At 43.0% G+C, this 19,142-nt stretch overlaps 2 protein-coding genes across 8 annotated transcripts in view; one reads left to right on the top strand and one right to left on the bottom strand.

The window, feature by feature from the left end:
- The window catches only part of PPFIBP1 (PPFIA binding protein 1), a 176,424-nt gene that overhangs the window by 79,316 nt on the left and 77,966 nt on the right, over positions 1–19,142 (top strand). The window lies entirely within an intron of this gene.
- LOC308348132 (uncharacterized protein C12orf71 homolog) lies at positions 1,954–3,532 on the bottom strand (the record flags this gene model as incomplete). The annotated part of the gene is made up of 2 exons (XM_080812015.1): positions 1,954–2,265; positions 2,888–3,532. The coding sequence occupies 2 exons, from the start codon at positions 3,530–3,532 to the stop codon at positions 1,954–1,956; spliced, it is 957 nt and encodes a 318-aa protein (XP_080668141.1).

Below are 19,142 nucleotides of genomic sequence, written 5' to 3'. Positions count from 1 at the left end.
CATAGTAACTCGAGAGTTTGGAGTCTTTAAGGACGAATTCCCCAGGCAGTGGGTGGACTTGAAAAGGTAGTGGGGGGAATTCTTCAGGAATGGAGAAAGTAATTCCTGTGTTTTGTGTGTTGGCCCTTAGGAAAAACACGAGTCTCCTTTGCGGAATGTGGTGAGTATGGATTGAAAGAAGATCTGGAAAGGGCAAGGCTTTGTGATTGGTACTAGATGTGGTGGCTATGGTGCAGTTGGGGATGGAGGGGCCTGGGCTGGATCTGGAAAGAAGGGACCAAAACTCCTGAACAGGTGCGGTAATGGGACTCAAAGTCCTTGCAAAGTCAAAGAGAGGTGAAGGTGGGGGAGGGCGTTGGAGGGAGCCAGTCAAAGGGAAATGCTCTCAGAGAGTTGGATAAAGTGAGGAGTCTGCCTGTGAAGAAGCTCAGGATGTGACCATGAGTGTATTGCGAAGAAAGCCCTGTTGTTTGATGTCTTCCCTCCCATCGTACTGTCTGTCATTCTTCGGACAATATCATCTCTGCTGTTTCTCACATGTAACCAGTCAGGACTGCACACTTAACGCCACACCAGTTTATCCAGCAGCTTCAAGTCCTCCACCTTAAACAAACTCAAGCCACCTCAGACATGAAACTTTTAACAATTCACCTCCTCATGTTGAATTATTTTTTAGTAATCAGTGTGTACCTCATACAAACTGTTATCACCTGTAACCTGTTCTGGTCGTAAGTTTACATGGCTTTCTCTCTTGATCAATGAGCCACCTGAGCCCCAAGGATTGAGTGTCTGTTTTTGTAATTTAGAAGAGTATCTGGCACTTCTTTGTGGTAAATATTTGTGGAAGGAAGGAAGAAAGAGAAGAAGAAAGGAGAAAAGGGAATTGAAGTTGAGGAAAGAGAGGAATTTGAGACCAAAGACTCCGATGCTTTAGGCACCTGAACTCTGCAGGTCAAAAGCTGAAGGAAGGCTCTTGGGTAAGCCTGTGGGTGGTTAAGGAGGATGGTAGTGGTCGTGGGGAGGGGAGTTGATATCAGTAAGAGGGAGAGGTCAGGGCAAAAGGGTGAGAGGGGAGTACAGTCTTCCTTAAAGAAGCTGAAATTTAGAGGGAAGTTTACTGCCATTTGTAAAGGAATTTCAGAAGACGCAGTGGGGAACGGACTGGGAGAGGACTTGCTTGAGTCAAGATCTGCAGAAACCTGTGACTTGGGGTAAATACTGCTTCTGTGTGGGAAATACTTCTATGTGAATTACTCTTAAACTCTCCCTTTGGGATGTCCCTTGGATCTGGTTTTCTGGGGAGATCCTCTGGAGAAGCCATAGCAGCAGCAACAACGAAATTGTCATTATCTCGTTCGTTCTCCAACAGTCCTGTGAGGTTCGTATTATTATCTTCCCCATCTTCCGAACGAGGAGGGTCAAACTTGGAGTGGTTAAGTAGCATCCCCAGTCCTCACATTCCTCCCGAGTGAGCCACTTATTCTAGCCAATGCAGCACACACTAGAACCAGTCCGGTCTCCTGGGAACATCGGATCTACCGTCTGAACTCCTGAAACGCAGCCAACTGAAATCTGCTTCCTGAGTGACTCAGTATCTCGGCCACTTGTTCGAGCCATAGAAGTTCAACCCAAACCACACTACCATCTTGGGAATCTGTTGGGTTATACTACTGCCTTCTGAAAATGGACATTTGGGTTAATATTAAGATAAAAATGGATAAAAATAGAGTAAAATACAGTAAGAAGGGAGGAGGAGGAGAACAAGAATGCCTTCAAATTAGGAAGGCTAATACTACTTAAAATTCGCAGAGAATATATTTCAGACTTCCAGACAACATACAGACTTTCAGCCCGAGTCAAGATGGTGGGCTGGAAGAGGAAGACATGACTAATATAAGCGTATGTGTTATATTTATTAGAAAACAACTCATGGGGATTGTAGAATGGGGGCTATCAAAAGGTTAAAAAATCTGGCGATAGAGGGTGTCCTAATTCGAGGGAATCTTGAGGTTGGATTCTCTTGCTTCTGTGAGAGAGTCTTTTCTTTTGTGCCAACTTATGAGGGCTCTCAGTGGCCTCCTTGCGGTGTGGTCTCCTGAGAAGTGAGGAGAGGACTTGCTGCCTTAGCCAGCGGAAGACCCACCTGAAGTTTGCACAGGAGAGGGCCCGTGTCCTGGAATGAGTGTCCTCCTCCGGCTGACCTGATGATACTGAGGAGGTCTCTATAGTGCTTGTCATTTGGCTGGCAGTTCTCTGACTTATCATCTACCGAGAAAATGAAGGAGTTAAATATGCAAATCCTGGATAACAATCTGGCTAATATTTACCACTTATAGAATTCAAATCCTTCTATCAAAAATAATCCAACTGTAGGGGCACCTGGGTGGCTCAGTGGGTTTAAGCCTCTGTCTTCTGCTTAGGTCATGATCCCGGGGTCCTGGGATCGAGCCCCGCATCGGGCTCTCTGCTCAGCAGGGAGCCTGCTTCCTCCTCTTTCTCTGCCTCCTCTCTGCCTACTTGTGAACTCTGTCTGTCAAATAAATAAATAAAAATCTTTTTAAAAAAATCCAACTATAAATGCAAAATTTTAATACTTCAACACACATGGGGGGGGCGCAGCATCATAACTTTTCTTAACTTCCCTATCCTCTCCTCTCCTTCAGTGCTCCTCAGTATTTTCCCTTCAGCTCCACCCTGACTCCTTTCCTTGCTTTCTCCCTCACTCTCCTGCCACATCAGACACTGAGGGAGGCTGACCTTGGTTCAGAGCAGGGAATAATGCTCCATGCATCATTTCAAACTGCACCCCACCCCACCCCCCCACCCCCCCGCCACCCCACCAACCGGGTCCATCTCCTTTTTGCCTCTGAGGCATCTCTCTGCTCACCTCAGCAAGTTCATGTTCCCGAAGTCTTGGTGGAATCTGTGGAAACTGGATGATGCCTTCATGCTGGCAGGCGTGGGACAAATCCTGACAAGTATCATGTTCTTGATGACTGTCCTGAGCTATGTCTAGAGGAGAGCTGCCGAACAACTGGGAATCTTCCTCCTGGGCAGATCCAGGGAATGCAGAGTCATCATCTTCATCATCTTTCTGATTTTCTAGAAATGTCTCAAGCTTTTGTACAAGACTGTCCAGTTTACTGAGAGTCAGTTGTCTGTTCTCTTCAGGGTACTTGTTGATCCACTGATTGCTTCCAGTTAGGTCCCAACTAGCTATGGAGCCTGAATCGTTAGGGCCCACATCAACATCCCAGGCCAGGGTGATGCTGAGTTTGCAGAACTGCTTTGGGTCATCCCGAATCTGGTCTTGTCTCCTCAGGAGTCTGCCTGTACGTTCTGTCCTCCATGTCCCTTGGATAGGAGGGACAAGGACTGGAAGGCCCTTGGGGGACTTGTCTTCCCAGGAGATGGTGTTTTCGTAGGAGAAGGTGTCCTCCGAGGGGAAGTAACCTACAGAGAGGCTCAGGTTTGATTGCGAGCTGCAGTCTGTGCTGTCCGATCGGCCGCTGCTGCAGGTTGAGTGTGCCATGGAGTTCAGGGACTCATTCTCAGGTCTCTCTCAACTCAGGAATCTTCAAAAGAAAGAAAAAACTTGGTGGGATCGGGGAGAAGAGGGAAGTCACAGTATTAAAGCAGTAATGTTATTCTTTTTTCTGTTTGTTACTATGCCATTCTGGTAGAAGTTAATCCAATTTTTGTATTCTTTAAGGAAGGACAAAAAAAGCCACCCCCTCCCTTGAAAAAATGCCTTTCTTTGTGTGACAACCCTCTCAGCTAATCCTCTTCACCTGCTACTGCTTGTCATCTGTCTTGCTGCAGTTGAAACAACTTGAGTTGCAAAAGAAAAAAATGATCATCATTCAAAATTTGAAAAATACAGACAAGTATGAAGATGAAATTAAATACGCTTATGATCCTACTGTCCAGAGATATGGATAACCATCCCTGGAAAGATTTTGGTGGATTTCCTTTTCTTTTTCTTTATATGTACATATGTGTGTACCTGTGTATTTGTACATATACATACACATACCTGCATGTGTGTGGGTGTCACATTAGCTGTTGGAGATCACTCTCTTTTATGGCATACCCTACAGTAAACCTGTATATGGCTATTTTGTCATTTCTAATGACTTTCTGATTGATGACCATTAAGTGGTTGTTACTGTTTTAATAAGTCTTCAGTAAACCCCCTTATCAATAAATCCTTGTGTCTCACTCTCTCTATATATATCTGTGGCTTTGATGGATCAAAGATCATGGATAAATTGGAGTTGATATCAGATTGCTTTCCAGAAAGGTTATAGCCATTTAGATGCCCATCCTCCCACCATCTGTTGGTATTTTTTAGTGCAGCTTTTTCTGTGATGCCCCAGTAGGTGTGTGGGGGTGGAAGAAATACACACACACACACACACACACACGCACACACAGAGTCACGCCCTGCTCTGGCGGCTGCCCACATGAAAGAGGCGCTGCCAGCTCCTGGGCCATAAACTGGGGATGTTAGAAATCCTTCAGATCCTGACTCGCAGTGACTAGAAGTCCAACTGCCAGAGGTCTGTGTTCTGGGACTGTTGGTTACTATAGCAACACAAGGACCCAAGTTGGAGTCAGAAATATGGGAAGAGAAAAAAAAGGGATAGAAAGCCACAAGAGCTATCCCCTTGTTCCCCCCTATTCTGTGCTCATCCCGTCTGGGGCTGAAGAGGATCCCCCTTGAGGGCGGAAGAGCAAGTGCGATGGCGGTTCCTTCCCTCCTGTCACGTGGGTGTGGAAGATGGCTCCTGCCTTAAGGGAGTGTAGAGCCTATTTGGTGAGACAGACATAAACAGCCTGTTATAGGACAGAACGGTAAGTGCAATAACAGGACTTAAAAAATAATGTGGGAGAACGAAAGGAGGTTCCTCAGGCAGGCAGGGTGAAATTGGGGTGGGGATATCAGGAAAGGCCTCCTGGAGGAGATTACATCTGTTCTGAGTATTTATGAGGAAGTAGAAGTTAGTGAAGTAAAAAGGCTCAGGAGGAAGCATCTGGGTGGCTCATTTGGTTAAGCATCTGAATGTCTTGATTTTTGGCTCAGGTTGTGAGATCAAGCCCTGTGTAGGGCTCTGCGCTGAGTGTGGAGCCTGCTTAATATTCTCTCTCTCCTTCTCCCCTCTCCCCCTGCTTGTGCTCTTTCTCTCTCTTTCTTAAAAAGGTGATAGAAAGGTTGGGGGAGAGGGCCTTTCCAACAGAGGGGACAGCTTGAGCAAGGACACCCTGGTGAAAAACAGCTGATTGTGTGGGGAGATCAAGCTTGATGAGGTAAACTGGGATCAGGGAGATCATGAAAGGGTTTCCACTCCTGTTAGGGAGCTTGGACTTTTATCTTGTAAGACTGTACTCAGGATAATGGTATTCATTTATAAGGCAGTTTTCCAGGCAATCCAAAATATATTGAAATACTTGGCACGATTAAAGCAAAACTTAAATGGACTTGGCAGCATGGATGTTATTGGTGGACTTCTATGAGAATGGACTCGGTAGGTTTGCGTGGGGTTGGGAAATGAATGAGAGGAAAGGAAGTGAGAACAGTGAATACAGACTATGCTTTAGAAATATTTGAATAAGAAAGTAAGAGGAGGAAGCTGAGTCAAGGTTAGTTTCTGCACCAAATCCCCAAATAAAAAAGGGGCAAGGAATCAATATGGGTGGAGAGTTTCAAGATATAAGAGATTTCCTGCTGCTTTTGAAGAGGGTAAGGGTGGGACTCATGGCATGGTTAGAGGGACAGGCTGTTATACCCTGATACTGGAAGGAAGAAAGTGAAGATGGATATAGAGAAATTTGTAAGAATGCAGTGCTGAGGACCTCCCTTTTCTTCTTCGAGTTTCCCAAAAGCTAGGCTTTTGTCTTATTGCAAGGTTAAGCCTGCATTTTACACCAATTCTGTTAACTGAATCTTTGTCCAGTTCTGTTAAGTGCTTCCAGTAACATAAGATGTCTTGGTTCTTCTAGAACTGAAAGCAACATCCCTTCTGTTCACCAAGCCCTCCCACTTCCCAGACTGCTCTTCCCTTAACCACTGTTGTGAACCCTTCCCTTTCTAATGGCATTATTTGGGAATTGGTCAGATCATAGCCCCACAGTGATCCAATCTGGTCACTCTGCCTTCACTGCTGTACTGTTCTCAGTGGGTAAACCATAGGTGGAGGTAGTAAATCTTTCATTGTTTCGAAATTCTTGTTTCCAAATGTGCAATTCTGAGGATAAATGTGGGTCATGTAGGATCAAGGGCTCTCAGCTGCATAGATTAAACCAAAAAAACTTTTCTATAACAAAATCATCCTGATAAACTAGTTATAGCAACCTCCAGTCTGTTGTAAATGTGAGGCTGTACAATTCTGCTTTTTGGTCAGTTCAGTGATTTCCAGGAAGGGACTAGGGCACCTACTCAGTTTCTTAGAGATAAAGCCCATGTGTAGTTTGAACAAGTATATTCTTAAAATAACATTGCTTCGATTTGCTTTTGGTCCATTTTGTAAAAATGTCAAGTTTTAAATAGCATTAAGAGAAACCATAAGGTTTTTATATTTATCAAAAAAGAGGCATAAATTTAAACACACACACACTAGAAAAAAGCCAAAAAATACAAGTCTGACTTAAAAGAACCTCAACTCATTGGAATCTATCCATTACTTAAGATCCTTTCCAAATATTTTTCTTCTTTATTTACATTTAACAAGATTACATTTTTAAAAAAGATTTTATTTATTAGAGAGAGAGAGAGCTTGTGTGCACACTCATGAGCAGGGGAAGGGTCAGAGGGAGAAGCAGACTCCCCGCTGAGCAGGGAACCTGACTTAGGGGCTCTGAGGGCTCGATACCAGGACCCTGAGATCACCAGCTGGGTCTAAGGCAGACGCTCAACCCACTGAGCCACCCAAGTGCCCCTAACGAGATTACACTTAAAGCCTGCTGTGCTTCAGGTTTTTGACTATTGTGCAGGTTTAAATTTTAGGTTCTGCTAAATAAGACTTTTTAGGCAACTCTGTTTCAGGTGATGAAATTGGGAAAAAAAAACCATACCTTCTACCCAACAGCTGGCAAGTGATCACAACTCCCATGAGTGACTGGGGATCTAGATTAATCCCACTGGGGCGTGGAATCAGGACCTACAGTCTCCCTAGCATTTATTGAGCATTTACCACATGCCAGGTCCTGTGCGTGTGGCATAGGTACACAGACAATTTCTGTGCGTGTGTCTAATCCTCACAGCAAACCAATCAGCTGAGTATCGTTATTTTTTACAGTTGAAGGAACAAAGGCATGAACAGTTACATAACTTGCTGACATTCCAAGATCATAAACCCTAGAACCTGGATTTCAACATAGGAAGTCTGGGTCTAAAGCCCCTACTCCTACCCTCTCCATGCTCTTGTCTCTCAGGGGCTGACTGCCTCCCTTCTCCCTAGAAGATCCCTAGGAGAGTTGACCCAGCCCAAAAGCAAACCCATGTTTCACTGTTTCTTTGCAAGAAGCCACTTTGAGTGGAGCTGTGTATTCTAAGAGACATGCAGAAGGTGTGTGGTACATGGGAATGGCCCAGAACATGGTGTCCACATTTGGGGTGGGCCAAAAGACTTAAAATGGGTGTCCACCTTCCTCTTTGGCATAATGAGACCTAAATCACTCTGCTCTGGCTTTTTATAAAAACCCCTGTGACTGCCTCCCAGAGCACTGGGAACCTAGAAAAGCATTTGTGAGTAGCTTTCTTTCCGTGAAGGTGAGGGAAAAGCTGTGGTACCGTTACCCACGGAAATGGAATGCTTTGAACTAAATATAAACGTTTAAGTTGGAAAAAATTATTTCCCAGCCTAAACCACCAACATTTAGAGTGATCCTGAAGATAAAAATTTTCAAATGGGGGAAGCCTTAGAAAAGACTTGAAATTTATTTATTTATATACTGTTCTCTCTCTCCATATTCATATATGCAAGTGCAGTTGACACTTGAACAACACAGGGGTTAAGGTACTGAGTGCCCCTGCCACAGTTGCAAATTTGAGCATAACTTCTGACTCTTCAAAACTTACATACTAATAGCCTTAGGAGCTATTACATTGTATTGGGAGAATAAATCCATGTATAAGTTCAAAGCCATGTTGTTCAAGGGTCAGCTATGTGTGCATAAACATATATATTTCATTTGAATATACAACTCCAATAGTGAAAGTCTCTGAAACTCGCGTTCTCTCTTGTCCCAGAAATATAGGGCATCGTTTGATACACAAAGATTTCATTCCGCTATCTTATTTCTAAAGAAGCAATGACCTAGAACCTCTTTAGGATGCCATGCTGAGCAGTGTAATTCATTCTAAAAGATGACTCAGCTTTCACCTGGAATAAGAGATCAGAAATGAGGGATTTTTGGTTCTTACTAGCTTGTGTTAATGTTGGTCAAGCTTCTTTTGAGTCACAGTTAATCTGAATATAAGCTGGCTCATCATCACCTTTTCTCTTGAAGTAAAATCATAATAAAACCTCTGAGATTTTTTGAATTTTTAAATTTTTATAAAAAAGATTTTATTTATTTATTTGAGAGCCAAAGGGAGGTGGGGGGGAGTGAGAGCAGACTCCTCACTGAGCTGGGAATCCAACACAGGGCTAGATCCCAGGACCGTGGGATCACGACCTGAGCTGAAGGCAGATGCTTAAGTGACTGAGCCACCCAGGCGCTCCGAAAAAATTTTTAAATGATAGTAGTCATGAATTTACAATGTTTTAGGCCTGAAGCTAGTGATAATGATAACTTTAAAAATTGGAACACTTCCTAAAATCCACTTGGCTTGATGGGATTTGGAACCTAAATATGCAGGAAGTTTTTAATTTGGAAGTTAAGCTACTGTTAGGGTTAATTTTGTATATTGTCTTCACTGAACCACAGGGTACCCAGATATTTGATTAAATATTTTTCTGGGCCTGTTTGTGGAGGTGTTTCTAGGTGAGGTTAACATCTGAATGGGTAGACTGGGGAAGGCAAATAGCTCTCCCCAGTGTGGGTAGTCTTCAACCTACTCTTTTAAAGTCCTGACTAGAACAAAAAAACTGAGTAAGGAAGAATTTGTTGTGACAGTCTTCGAGCGAGGACATTGGTCTTCCCCTGCCTTTGGACTCAGACTGGAATTGATTCTTTCAGTTCCCCTGGTGTTCTTAGGCCTCTGGCCTTGGACTGAAACTATGCCACTGGCTCCCCAGCTTTCAGATGGCAGATCTTGGGGCTTTTCAGTCTCCGTAAATGCATGAGCCAATTCCTTATAAATAAACCTGTGTGTGTGTGTATGTGTACACATACTCATATACATATATTTGCTATTGGTCCTGTTTCTATGGAGAACCCAGTCTAATATAGCTGCTTATTTTTTATCTTTTGAAATTATGAACTATTTTAACAATACAAAAATTATCACAAACATTGTCATCTGATGAAAATGACAGCATCATTTCTGTGGTAGTCTTGCCCATAATGCATAATCACAGCTTGAGAATGAGACAGTGTCAGATAAACCCCTGTTGTGAACCATTCAACGAAACAACTGACAAGTGTCAAGGTCATAAAAGACAAGGAAAGGCCGAAAAACTGTCAAAGACTACAGAACACCGAGGAGAAATAATAACAACTACAAATGTACTGAGGGGGGCATCTGAGTGGTACAGTTGGTTAAGCGTCTGACTCTTGGTTTCAGCTCAGGTCCTGATCTCAGGTTGTGAGGTCCAGCCACCTGGAGACCCGTGGGCTCTGCACTCAGTGGGGAATCTGCTTAAGATTCTCTCTCTCTCTCCGTCTGCCCCTCGCCACTCCAAAGTAAATAAATACATTTTTTTTTAAAGTACTGAGGGATTCTGGGTAGGATCCAAGAATAGGTAAAAGAAAGTAATGGAGAATATAGAGTGATTTCAACAGGTTCTTTATTTTAGTTAATAGTTTTACAATAATATTATATCGAAGTTAATTTCCTGATCTCAAGATGTTGATATTAGGGGAGTGGGTGGAGGAATGTGTAGATACTGTGTTTGCAACTTCTAAGTGTAAAATATGGTCAAAAATAAACGTTTTGGGGCGCCTGGGTGGCTCAGTGGGTTAAAGCCTCTGCCTTCGGCTCGGGTCATGGTCTCAGGGTCCTGGGATCGAGCCCCACATCGGGCTCTCTGCTCGGCGGGGAGCCTGCTTCCCCCTCTTTCTCCACCTGCCTCTCTGCCTACTTGTGATCTCTCTCTCTGTCAAATAAAGAAATAAAATCTTAAAAAAAAAATAAACGTTTTTAAGAGAACACAAAAAAATATAATAAATAATGTAAGAAACACCTACATACTTAAAACTCAGTTCAGTCAAGTCTTAACATTTTGCCATGTTTAATTTCTTAATTTATTTTAAAATTTTATTTATTTGAGAGAGAGAGAGAGAGAACACAAGCTGGGGGAGAGGCAGAGGGAGAGGGAGAAGCAGGCTCCTCGCTGAGCAGGGAGCCCTACGCGGGGCTCAGTCCCAGGACTCTGATATCATGACCTGAGCCGAAGGCAGATGTTTAATGGACTGAGCCACCCAGGCACCCCTAATTTTTTTTAAAAGAAACAAAACATTCTAGATAAAACTTAAAACCCTTTGTATTCTTCCCTTTTCCCTCCTACCCCACTTCTCCCATGGTCACTCTCTTGAATTTGATGTTTATTTACCTTAGACATCTTTTACTATCATCTTTATGTGTTAATATGTTGCTTAATTTTTGGAGACAGAAACCAATGTAAATATGAATTTAATTTCCATATTACTGAACTGTACACTAAAACATGGTTAAGATGGTAAATTTTATGATGTGTGTATTTTAACACACACACACACACACACACACACACATGTTGAGGGGGGGACCCAGTGTAAGTAGACTATGAGAGATGTCTTTAGAAAATGGTAAGTCCCCTTATTCCTGTAGCTTGTTTTGTTTTATAAGAATTATTGTGGCACGGGCATCCTTCTTCCAAATCAAATTCTTAGCTGAAATATTCAGTGTCTATTTTTGGGGGGTGGGGAGAGGACACCGAACAGTTTCCTATGCTCTAGTTATAGGTTTATTCCCAGACAGACAAGACCTTATCGAAGCTCATGGACCTCATTAAAGGAGAATGGTGTTTTGGTGTAAACCAAAGTTAAATATTATGAAGCCTTTACCAATGCTACATACTCTGCTAGGGGCTTTCACAGTCTTGTTCATTTAATTTCCATGACAGCTGCCCGAGTTGTGTATTTTTATCCCAATCTTAACTTCTGGTGCAGTTCAGATTATCCAGATCTGCCTTCAGAGTCCAGAGGCCCTCTGGAGGTGGGCTGCTGAGAACTATCCTCAGCCAGTTGTACACCGTGGGCTGATACAGCTAGTGGACAATTGCACTAGATGAGAGCTGTAGGTCTCCCATGTGCAAGCATTTAATAGCAAGCAGGCACAAAATCTGCACCCAGCCTTCTTTCATAAGCTCCATAACTGTGTCGTCTGACAGAGTAGCTACTAGGCACAGGTGGCCATTCAAATTCAAATTAAATTAATAATTTGGTTCTTAAATCACACCAGCCAAATTTCCAGTGCTCCTTGACTGCCTGTACCTAGTGGCTAGCTTATCACAGGGCAGACAAACATTTCCCGCATTGCAGCAGAGTTCTGTTGGACAGAGCTGCCCTAGAAGGTCTTTAACGCTGTGTCCTTTTGTGTATTTTAGTAGCACTCCAAACAAAACGTTTCATTAGAGGCAGATGGGACAATAGCCTAGAATGAGGATTTGGCTTTTCTGTCAGGATCAGGTGAGAATATTTCTTCCAGAGCATCTAAAAAGAGGACTGGTGGCAGTCTTCAGCAAGGGCACCATTTTGAAAGGTTTGGACAGTTGGGTTGGATAGGTTTTTATTCCCACTTCAACATAAACAGAATATATCCATACAATACTTACAGGCCACCGTGAACACCATTTCATTGATGAAAAATCATTTGTGGCCGCCATTATACTAAGCAGCAACCCTCTGGTGTTCAGCAGATAATTGACTCGATTTTCTGTTTACATGAGCTTTTTCTTTCTTTTCTTTTTTTTTTTAAAGAAAGGTAGAGAGGTGGAGACATTGGGGAGGAGCAGAAGGAGAGAGATTCCTAAACAAGCTCCACGCCCAGTGCAGAGCCCAACACGGTGCTCGATCTCAAGACTCTGAGATCATGACCTGAGCCAAAATCAAGAGTTGGATGCTTAACCAACTGAGCCACCCAGGTGCCCCATATGAGCTTTTGATTAGTCATTCAAATGCTAACTGCCCCAGAGTATAGGTTAAAAATAATAATCCCCTTTGTGTCACAAGTGCCTAGGTTGAAGTATTTTGAAAAAACAGCAGGCACCGTAACAGCCTGTGTTTGTTCTGTCATTCAGTCCTTCCAACAGCCCTTCTTATACACATGGCTGATATTAACCTCATTTGGGGCTGGCTTTAATTCCCCAGGGGCCCGTGGCCAGACTTTTACATGATGGGGACAGTTGCTTCTTTATTTAAGTGAGAACTAAATGAGATTTATGCAGTTACCAGACAGGCTTATAGCCTGTCTTGTTTTATCTTCTAATGTCAGGGCTTATACCTATTTTAGGCCAAGACTGGTAGTGCCTCACACAACACCAAATGTGGGGAATCCACAGTCTTCTCCTAGCTCTCTGTTAAAATATTCCTTCTACTCGGGGCTCCTGGGTGGCTCAGTGGGTTGAAGCCTCTGTCTTCGGCTCAGGTCATGATCTCAGGGTCCTGGGATCGAGTCCCCATCAGGCTTTCTGCTCCGCAGGGAGCCTGCTTCCTCCTCTCTCTCTCTCTCTGTCTGCCTCTCTGCCTACTTGTGATCTCTCTGTCAAATAAATAAATAAAAATCTGTAAAAAAAAAAAAAAAAAGTTACTCCCTCTACTCTTCCGGTTTTTATTAATTTAACAACTAGGTGCCTACCAATTGAGTGCCTGTCAAATTCCAGGTCACTTCTAGCAACAGCAAATCCATTTTTAACTTGGCTCTGCGTCATCTACAAAATAGAGATAGTAATGCTTTTCTTGTAGAGTTTTGGTAATGATTAGAGATTATATATGTGGAATGCATGGTAAATGGTTTATTTTTATTTCACAGTTAAGGAAATTGAAACTACTTCCTGTTTCATTGGCACTGCTTCTCTGGAGAAAATGTTTTTATTTTATTTTAAAATTTCAAACATAGGGGGCACCTGGGTGGCTCAGACGGTTAAGCCTATGCCTTTTCGGCTCAGGTCATGGTCTCGGGGTCCTAGGATGGAACCCAACATTGGGCTCTCTGTTCGGCAGGGAGCCTGCCTCCCCCCTCTCTTTCTCTGCCTGCCTCTCTGGCTACTTATAATCTCTCCTTCAAATAAATAAACATCTTAAAAAATTTTTTTTTCAAACGTAGGGGTGCCTGGGTGACACAGTTGATTAAGCGTCTAAGTCTTGGTTTTGGCTCAGGTCATAATCTCAGGATTGTGGAGACTGGGCCCCAAGTCTGGTGCCACTCGCTCAGCGAGGAGTGTGCTTGTCCCTCTCCCTCGCCTTCTATGCCTGCCCTCACTGCTCATGTGTGCTCTCTCTGTAAAATAAAATCTTTAGAAAGAAATTCAAGCATAGACTTATTTCCAGCTCTGATTGTGTATCAGAATCATGTGTGCACTTAGTAATTATACTGGTGTTTGTATGATTATCTGACCATCTCCTTCCCTTGGGCTGGAGTCACTACAAGAAAAAGGTGGAGCCTTGTGGTTGTCAAGCAGTGTCTCTGTCCACCAGCTTGGTGCCTGGTCTGTGAGCCTCTCCAGGATTCTGACGGTCCTAAGGGACCACCACAGTTCTCATCCTTTCTCAGTGTTTCACGTGGGCACTGCACTGGAGACTTTCCATTTCTAGTCCATTTTGCAGTCAGGGTGGAAGTGCTGGGAAGGGATCCTTTTGGGGCTAAGCAGAGACCTGGCAAAATGAATCCCATCCAATCTGGACATTTAGGTTTTGCTTTGCCATTAATCTGAATTGGACAGATGGTTCTCTTGGTGGAGAGAGTTTTTCCACAAGAAATCTTTGGGGTTGGGACGCCTGGGTGGCTCAGTTGGTTAAGCGGCTGCCTTCGGCTCAGGTCATGATCCCAGCGTCCTGGGATCGAGTCCTGCATCGGGCTCCTTGCTCCGCAGGGAGCCTGCTTCTCCCTCTGCCACTGTGTCTGCCTGTGCGCTCTCTCTCTCTCTCTGACAAATAAATAAATAAAATCTTAAAAAAAAAAAAAAGAAATCTTTGGGGTGGAGGATGGGGAGAATGTAGACTCTACAGGTGCTTTTAGTTATCTCAGAGGAAACAAGAAACTTCAGAGCCTAGTTGGCATTTTACTACACGGTTCCTTAAAAGACTCGTAATAAAATGCTCAAAATGAAAAGATATTGTTCTGGTTCTCTGGGGTGTTGCAAAGGGAGGGGGTGGGGGACGGTCCAAATGAGGTATAGAAATCTAGGGAGATGTGCTCAAGGTTGATAATCCAGAAGGACCCCCAGAGTTCCGAGGTAGACTAGCATGCAGCTCCCAAACTCACCCGATGGGAGAAAATATGCATAGGAGGTGGCCTACACTGTTTTCCTTAAATTCTGGGAAATCAGAAAGATGGTATGTCGTAACTGGAGAATGAATAAAGAGTAAATGTGGATAGAAGCAGAAGATGTGAATACCTACTATAAACAGTGATTAACTTCATTTTAATTAGAAGGGAATTAGAAGAAAAGCAGAATGTGAATAGGTGAGCCTAGCTAGGGTGAGGGCTGGGGAGAGATGCAGCTTGGATGTCTTGCTGCCTCTGGCCATTATTATCAGTCATCACAGAGCTCCCGCTGCAGGCATTGCCCGTGGGCCAGAGCTTCCTGTCCTCACTCCCCCTCCTACCTGTAAATGCTTTTACATGTCTGCCCAACCTTTTCTTAGCACAGATAAAGCTTTCTCTCCACTTCCCTGAAGCTAAATAAAATTAAGCTACAGTAGGTTCCCCACCTCTGGCTCAGATCTCCCTTGGCATCTTTGAGTAGAGCTGTTGTGTGTTTGCACAGTGGTCTCCATTCAATTATGAACCACTTGTGCATGCCTCCTTTGGAAGGCAGTTTGTTACCCACAATGGTGGTGGTCCTGTCAGCATTGGAACTGGTTAATGAAAATGACATTGGTTAATGAAAACTATAAGAAATGATCAGGCAAGGCATTTCCAGATCTTTTAAAGTTAAAAAAGGACTATTTTTAGAATAACACAAGATGATTATGGGAAATAGAAGACAAAAAGAGGATATATTTTTTAGAGACAACCAAAAGAAAGACTTCAGGGTTAGAAATCAGATCAGTGGTTGCCAGGAGCTGGGAGTGGAGAAATGATATCTATTGCAAAGGGAGGAGAGGGAGCTCTTTGGGGGCTGGAAATAATCTCTGAAGCACGGTATAATAAAAATGTACCTTGAGCCACAAATGCAAGTCAGTAACTTTTAATTTTCTACAGTAACCTAATTTTCTAAGAGGCACAGCAAAAAAGGAAAAAGAAACAGGTAAAATTAATTTTACTATGTTAATATTTAACCCACTATATGTAAAGTATAATTTCACTATAAAATAATAAGCTCTTTTGCTTTTTTTTTTAACCAAGTCTTTGAAGTCTGGTGTGTATTTTATACCTACAGTACCTCTAATTTTGGGGGGAGCCATTTTTCAAGGGCACAGTAGCCGCATGTGGTAACTTGGATGGGCAACACAGTTCACTGTTTTGGTGGTGGTCACACAACTGTGTACGTTCATCAAAAATCATCCAATTGTATGCCTAAAAAGGGTGACTTTTCTGTATATAAATTATACCTCGATTAAAAAGACAGACATTTTCCTGCTAGGCAGAATGAACCATGCAAGTTCTTTTCATGAGCATCTATTAAAATTACTCTCTTAAAATGAATCTAAGAAATAGAATTTGGCAACTTTTAAAAAATAAAAGTGAAGAGCATACATCAGAACCACCCAAGGCAAGTACTTCTCATAGATTTCAGATGTGTGTGTGTGTGTGTGCCAGTTCTTTCTAAACAAAGTTTAGAAAGAGTGAAAATTTAATTAGACAGTGCTGCAGTTTTTAAAAACAGATTTGCATGTGTTTGACAAGATCAACACGAGCACAGATTGTTTTGAGAAAGACCCTGGATGCTAATTCTAGGAAAGAACTTGTTGTTTTCCCTTCTGTTTCATAGCTACTTCTCTTGCAGTGGTATTAAAAACCGCTTGTCTCCGGACACAGTTCTGCTCCTCTTATATAACATGCTTTGTAGTAACTATTTTGACTGTGGATCTGTCTGCAGGCGTTTTTAGGGTGTGTGTGGGGGTTGGGGTGGAGCTCATGTACCCACTTAAGAGGAGGACATTGTGGGGCAGTGGGTTGGGGAGGGGAGCAAGTTTAACGTTCATAACTATAGCCAGGAAATATTTTTGGCTGTGCGACAATGTGTCAGTAGTTATAAATAATTTCATTTGCTGTTTGGCAGCTATATTGGTGTTTTCTTATTGCACCTAAAATTCCCTGTTTTAAATTTGTTGAAGCTAACGTAAACATTCACAATTTAGAGTTGAGTAAGTCCAAGAGAAATAGGTGAAAAGGGTATCTTCTAAATGATCGTGTAAAGCTCCAATATCTGGCCTGAAAAAGATAAAAGATAAAATTCATTTGTTCTGAAAAGCAAATTCTGTACGCGTAGGCTGGGGAAGACACACTGATAGTATACAGAGAGCACCAAGTGTGATGTTGCTTTAAAACTCTAAAAATCTGCGGAATGCATTTAGGAAGTGGACCATGGATCAGGAACCAAATAAGCTCTTCTCATTTTGTTTCAATTTAGTTCAGTGTCCTGGGCTCAAGAAGCTGTTAATTTAAGTCTGTAGTTCTCAAGATAGCGGTTCCTCTACAGCAGGACTGAGCAAATGTCGGTGTGTGTTGAAATGCGTAGTGCAGTATATCCTGAAACACTACATCGAAAGTTAATGGGGTACTCCACGGTGATTAGCATAACATAATAAAAAAGAAAAGAAAATGCATAGCCCTGTGCCCAGAAATTTCTAGTTTAAGAGACTAGAAACAGGGCTCGGTATCTGTACTCTTGCGTTGTCCTTCCAGTAGACTCCACCTCGAGACACACTGATTTAGACCAGCTGCTAGACTTTCAGTAGGTTTTCTTTGTATATTAGAGACTGGTGACTCCAAATAAAAGGAAGGTCCCTGTTGGGGACGTGCTGTAGCTCCCAGCATGAGGCAGTGTTCCAGGGGTGCAGCCAGTAAGGAATGAAGGAGCTCAGAGCAGGAGGACGGGGCCACCATCAGTTGACTCAATGACACGGGCAGGATTCAGATTGGTGGAGATGAAGCTGGGTGTCCAGACACCTTGAAGGAAATAGCATGGCAGTCAAATGAGGAATGACGTCACCTGGGGAAGGAGCTTTACATAGACAGAGACTGCAGTTTTGGAGTTGGGAGGAAATTTTAACAGGAAAAAATGGATTATGGGCATTAGGAAGCAGTCGTGAAGGAAACGTGATTGATAGTTGTCCATGGTTCCTAAACTTGGGTGTGCATTAGAATCACCCAGAGGACTTGTTAAAGCACTGAGTGCTGGGTCCCACCCTCACAATTTCTGAATCAGTAGGTCTGGGGTGGGACCCGATAGTTTTAATTTCTCACAGCTTCCCAAGTTCTGCTCATGCTGCTTCCTCTGGGGACCATTCCTGAAACTCACTGCTCTTAATGAATTTGGTAACTTAACCTATCAACAACGCATCAGTGAGGATTGGAACACATTGTTGGGGCAAGATGGAGGACAGGATGGTAGTCACAGTGTTTTGTGACCTAGAACTCCTACCAGGTAGGCTATCTTTTCTTCTGTTTTTTTTTTTTTTTTTTTTTTTTTTTTTTGAGATTTATTTACTCTCAGAGCAGCTGGTCCAACCAGAAATACTCTATAGACATAGGGACAAGAATGCAGTCATGGAGAATAATTTGAGAAGTATAGTCATATTCTGAGTACGGTCAGAGTGCTTCTAAACTCTGATTAAAATTGTGTTTCTCAGATTTTATTAAAAAAAAAAAGTAAGTATGATATATTATACTTTAGTACCAGTGTTTACTAGAAGACATAGTAGCCCACTGTCTTATGGAAGTCTCGACTCTTAAGACTGAGCTCAATCCCTCAGACTTGCTTCTCCTCCAGTGCTCTTTGCTGACAGCTTCATCATCTGCCCAGTTTTTCATGGCCCAGGCTGGAAATCATCCTGGACATCATTCCTTCTCTCTCTCACTTTCAGCCCTGCATCCAGTCATTCACAAAGTCCTGGTGATTCCATCTCCTAGTGTGTCCACCCCATTGGGATCACTTTTTCTGTCAACCAACTCTCACGTGTACCTTTCACATTCTCTCTCGCTCCTTTCTGAGCATGGGAGCCATGGGAGCCAGCGAGAACTTTCTAGAAACACAGATCACATGAGGTCACCCCTGTGGCTGAGACCCTTCAATGACCTTTCTCTGTATTTAAGATAATCTTTAAATTGTCAAAATGGCCCCCGTCAACATCTCAAGCCTCATTTTGTGTCACACCCTCCTTGTTCTGTAAACTCCAGTCCTACTGACTATTTCACATCCCGAACTAAACATGTTTAAAAGCATTGCCCTTTGCTGAGGTGACTGTGGACCTATATCCCTAGGGTATCCACAGAGAAGAAGGTGAATATGGCCCTAGTCCTGAGAGAGCTTTTGTGTAATTAGAAAATGGTGGCCCCGCAGGCAGATACAGTCTCTGGGCCGGAACAGACCAGATTTCAGCCTCCACTTGCTAGGGCAGGGCACCCTGTGCAGATCACAACCTGCACAGTCAGAACAGTGACCCTGACTCAAGATGTCAGTTGGTTTGCCTCCAGATTAAAATAGGTCTGTATGTCCTACTTAGAAGCCGAGTCCTGGACATCTTCTGGAAATCCCTGAAAGTGTTATGATATAATAACGATTGCAAATGTGAGGACGCTTTTACCAGGAAAGCTATAGAAATTATTC

This window comes from Martes martes (assembly GCF_963455335.1).
Source record: "Martes martes genome assembly, chromosome: 8".
NCBI classification, from domain to species: Eukaryota; Metazoa; Chordata; class Mammalia; order Carnivora; family Mustelidae; genus Martes; species Martes martes.
The sequence above is the reverse complement of the archived record's forward strand: the minus strand, read 5'-3'. Positions and strand labels throughout refer to the sequence as shown.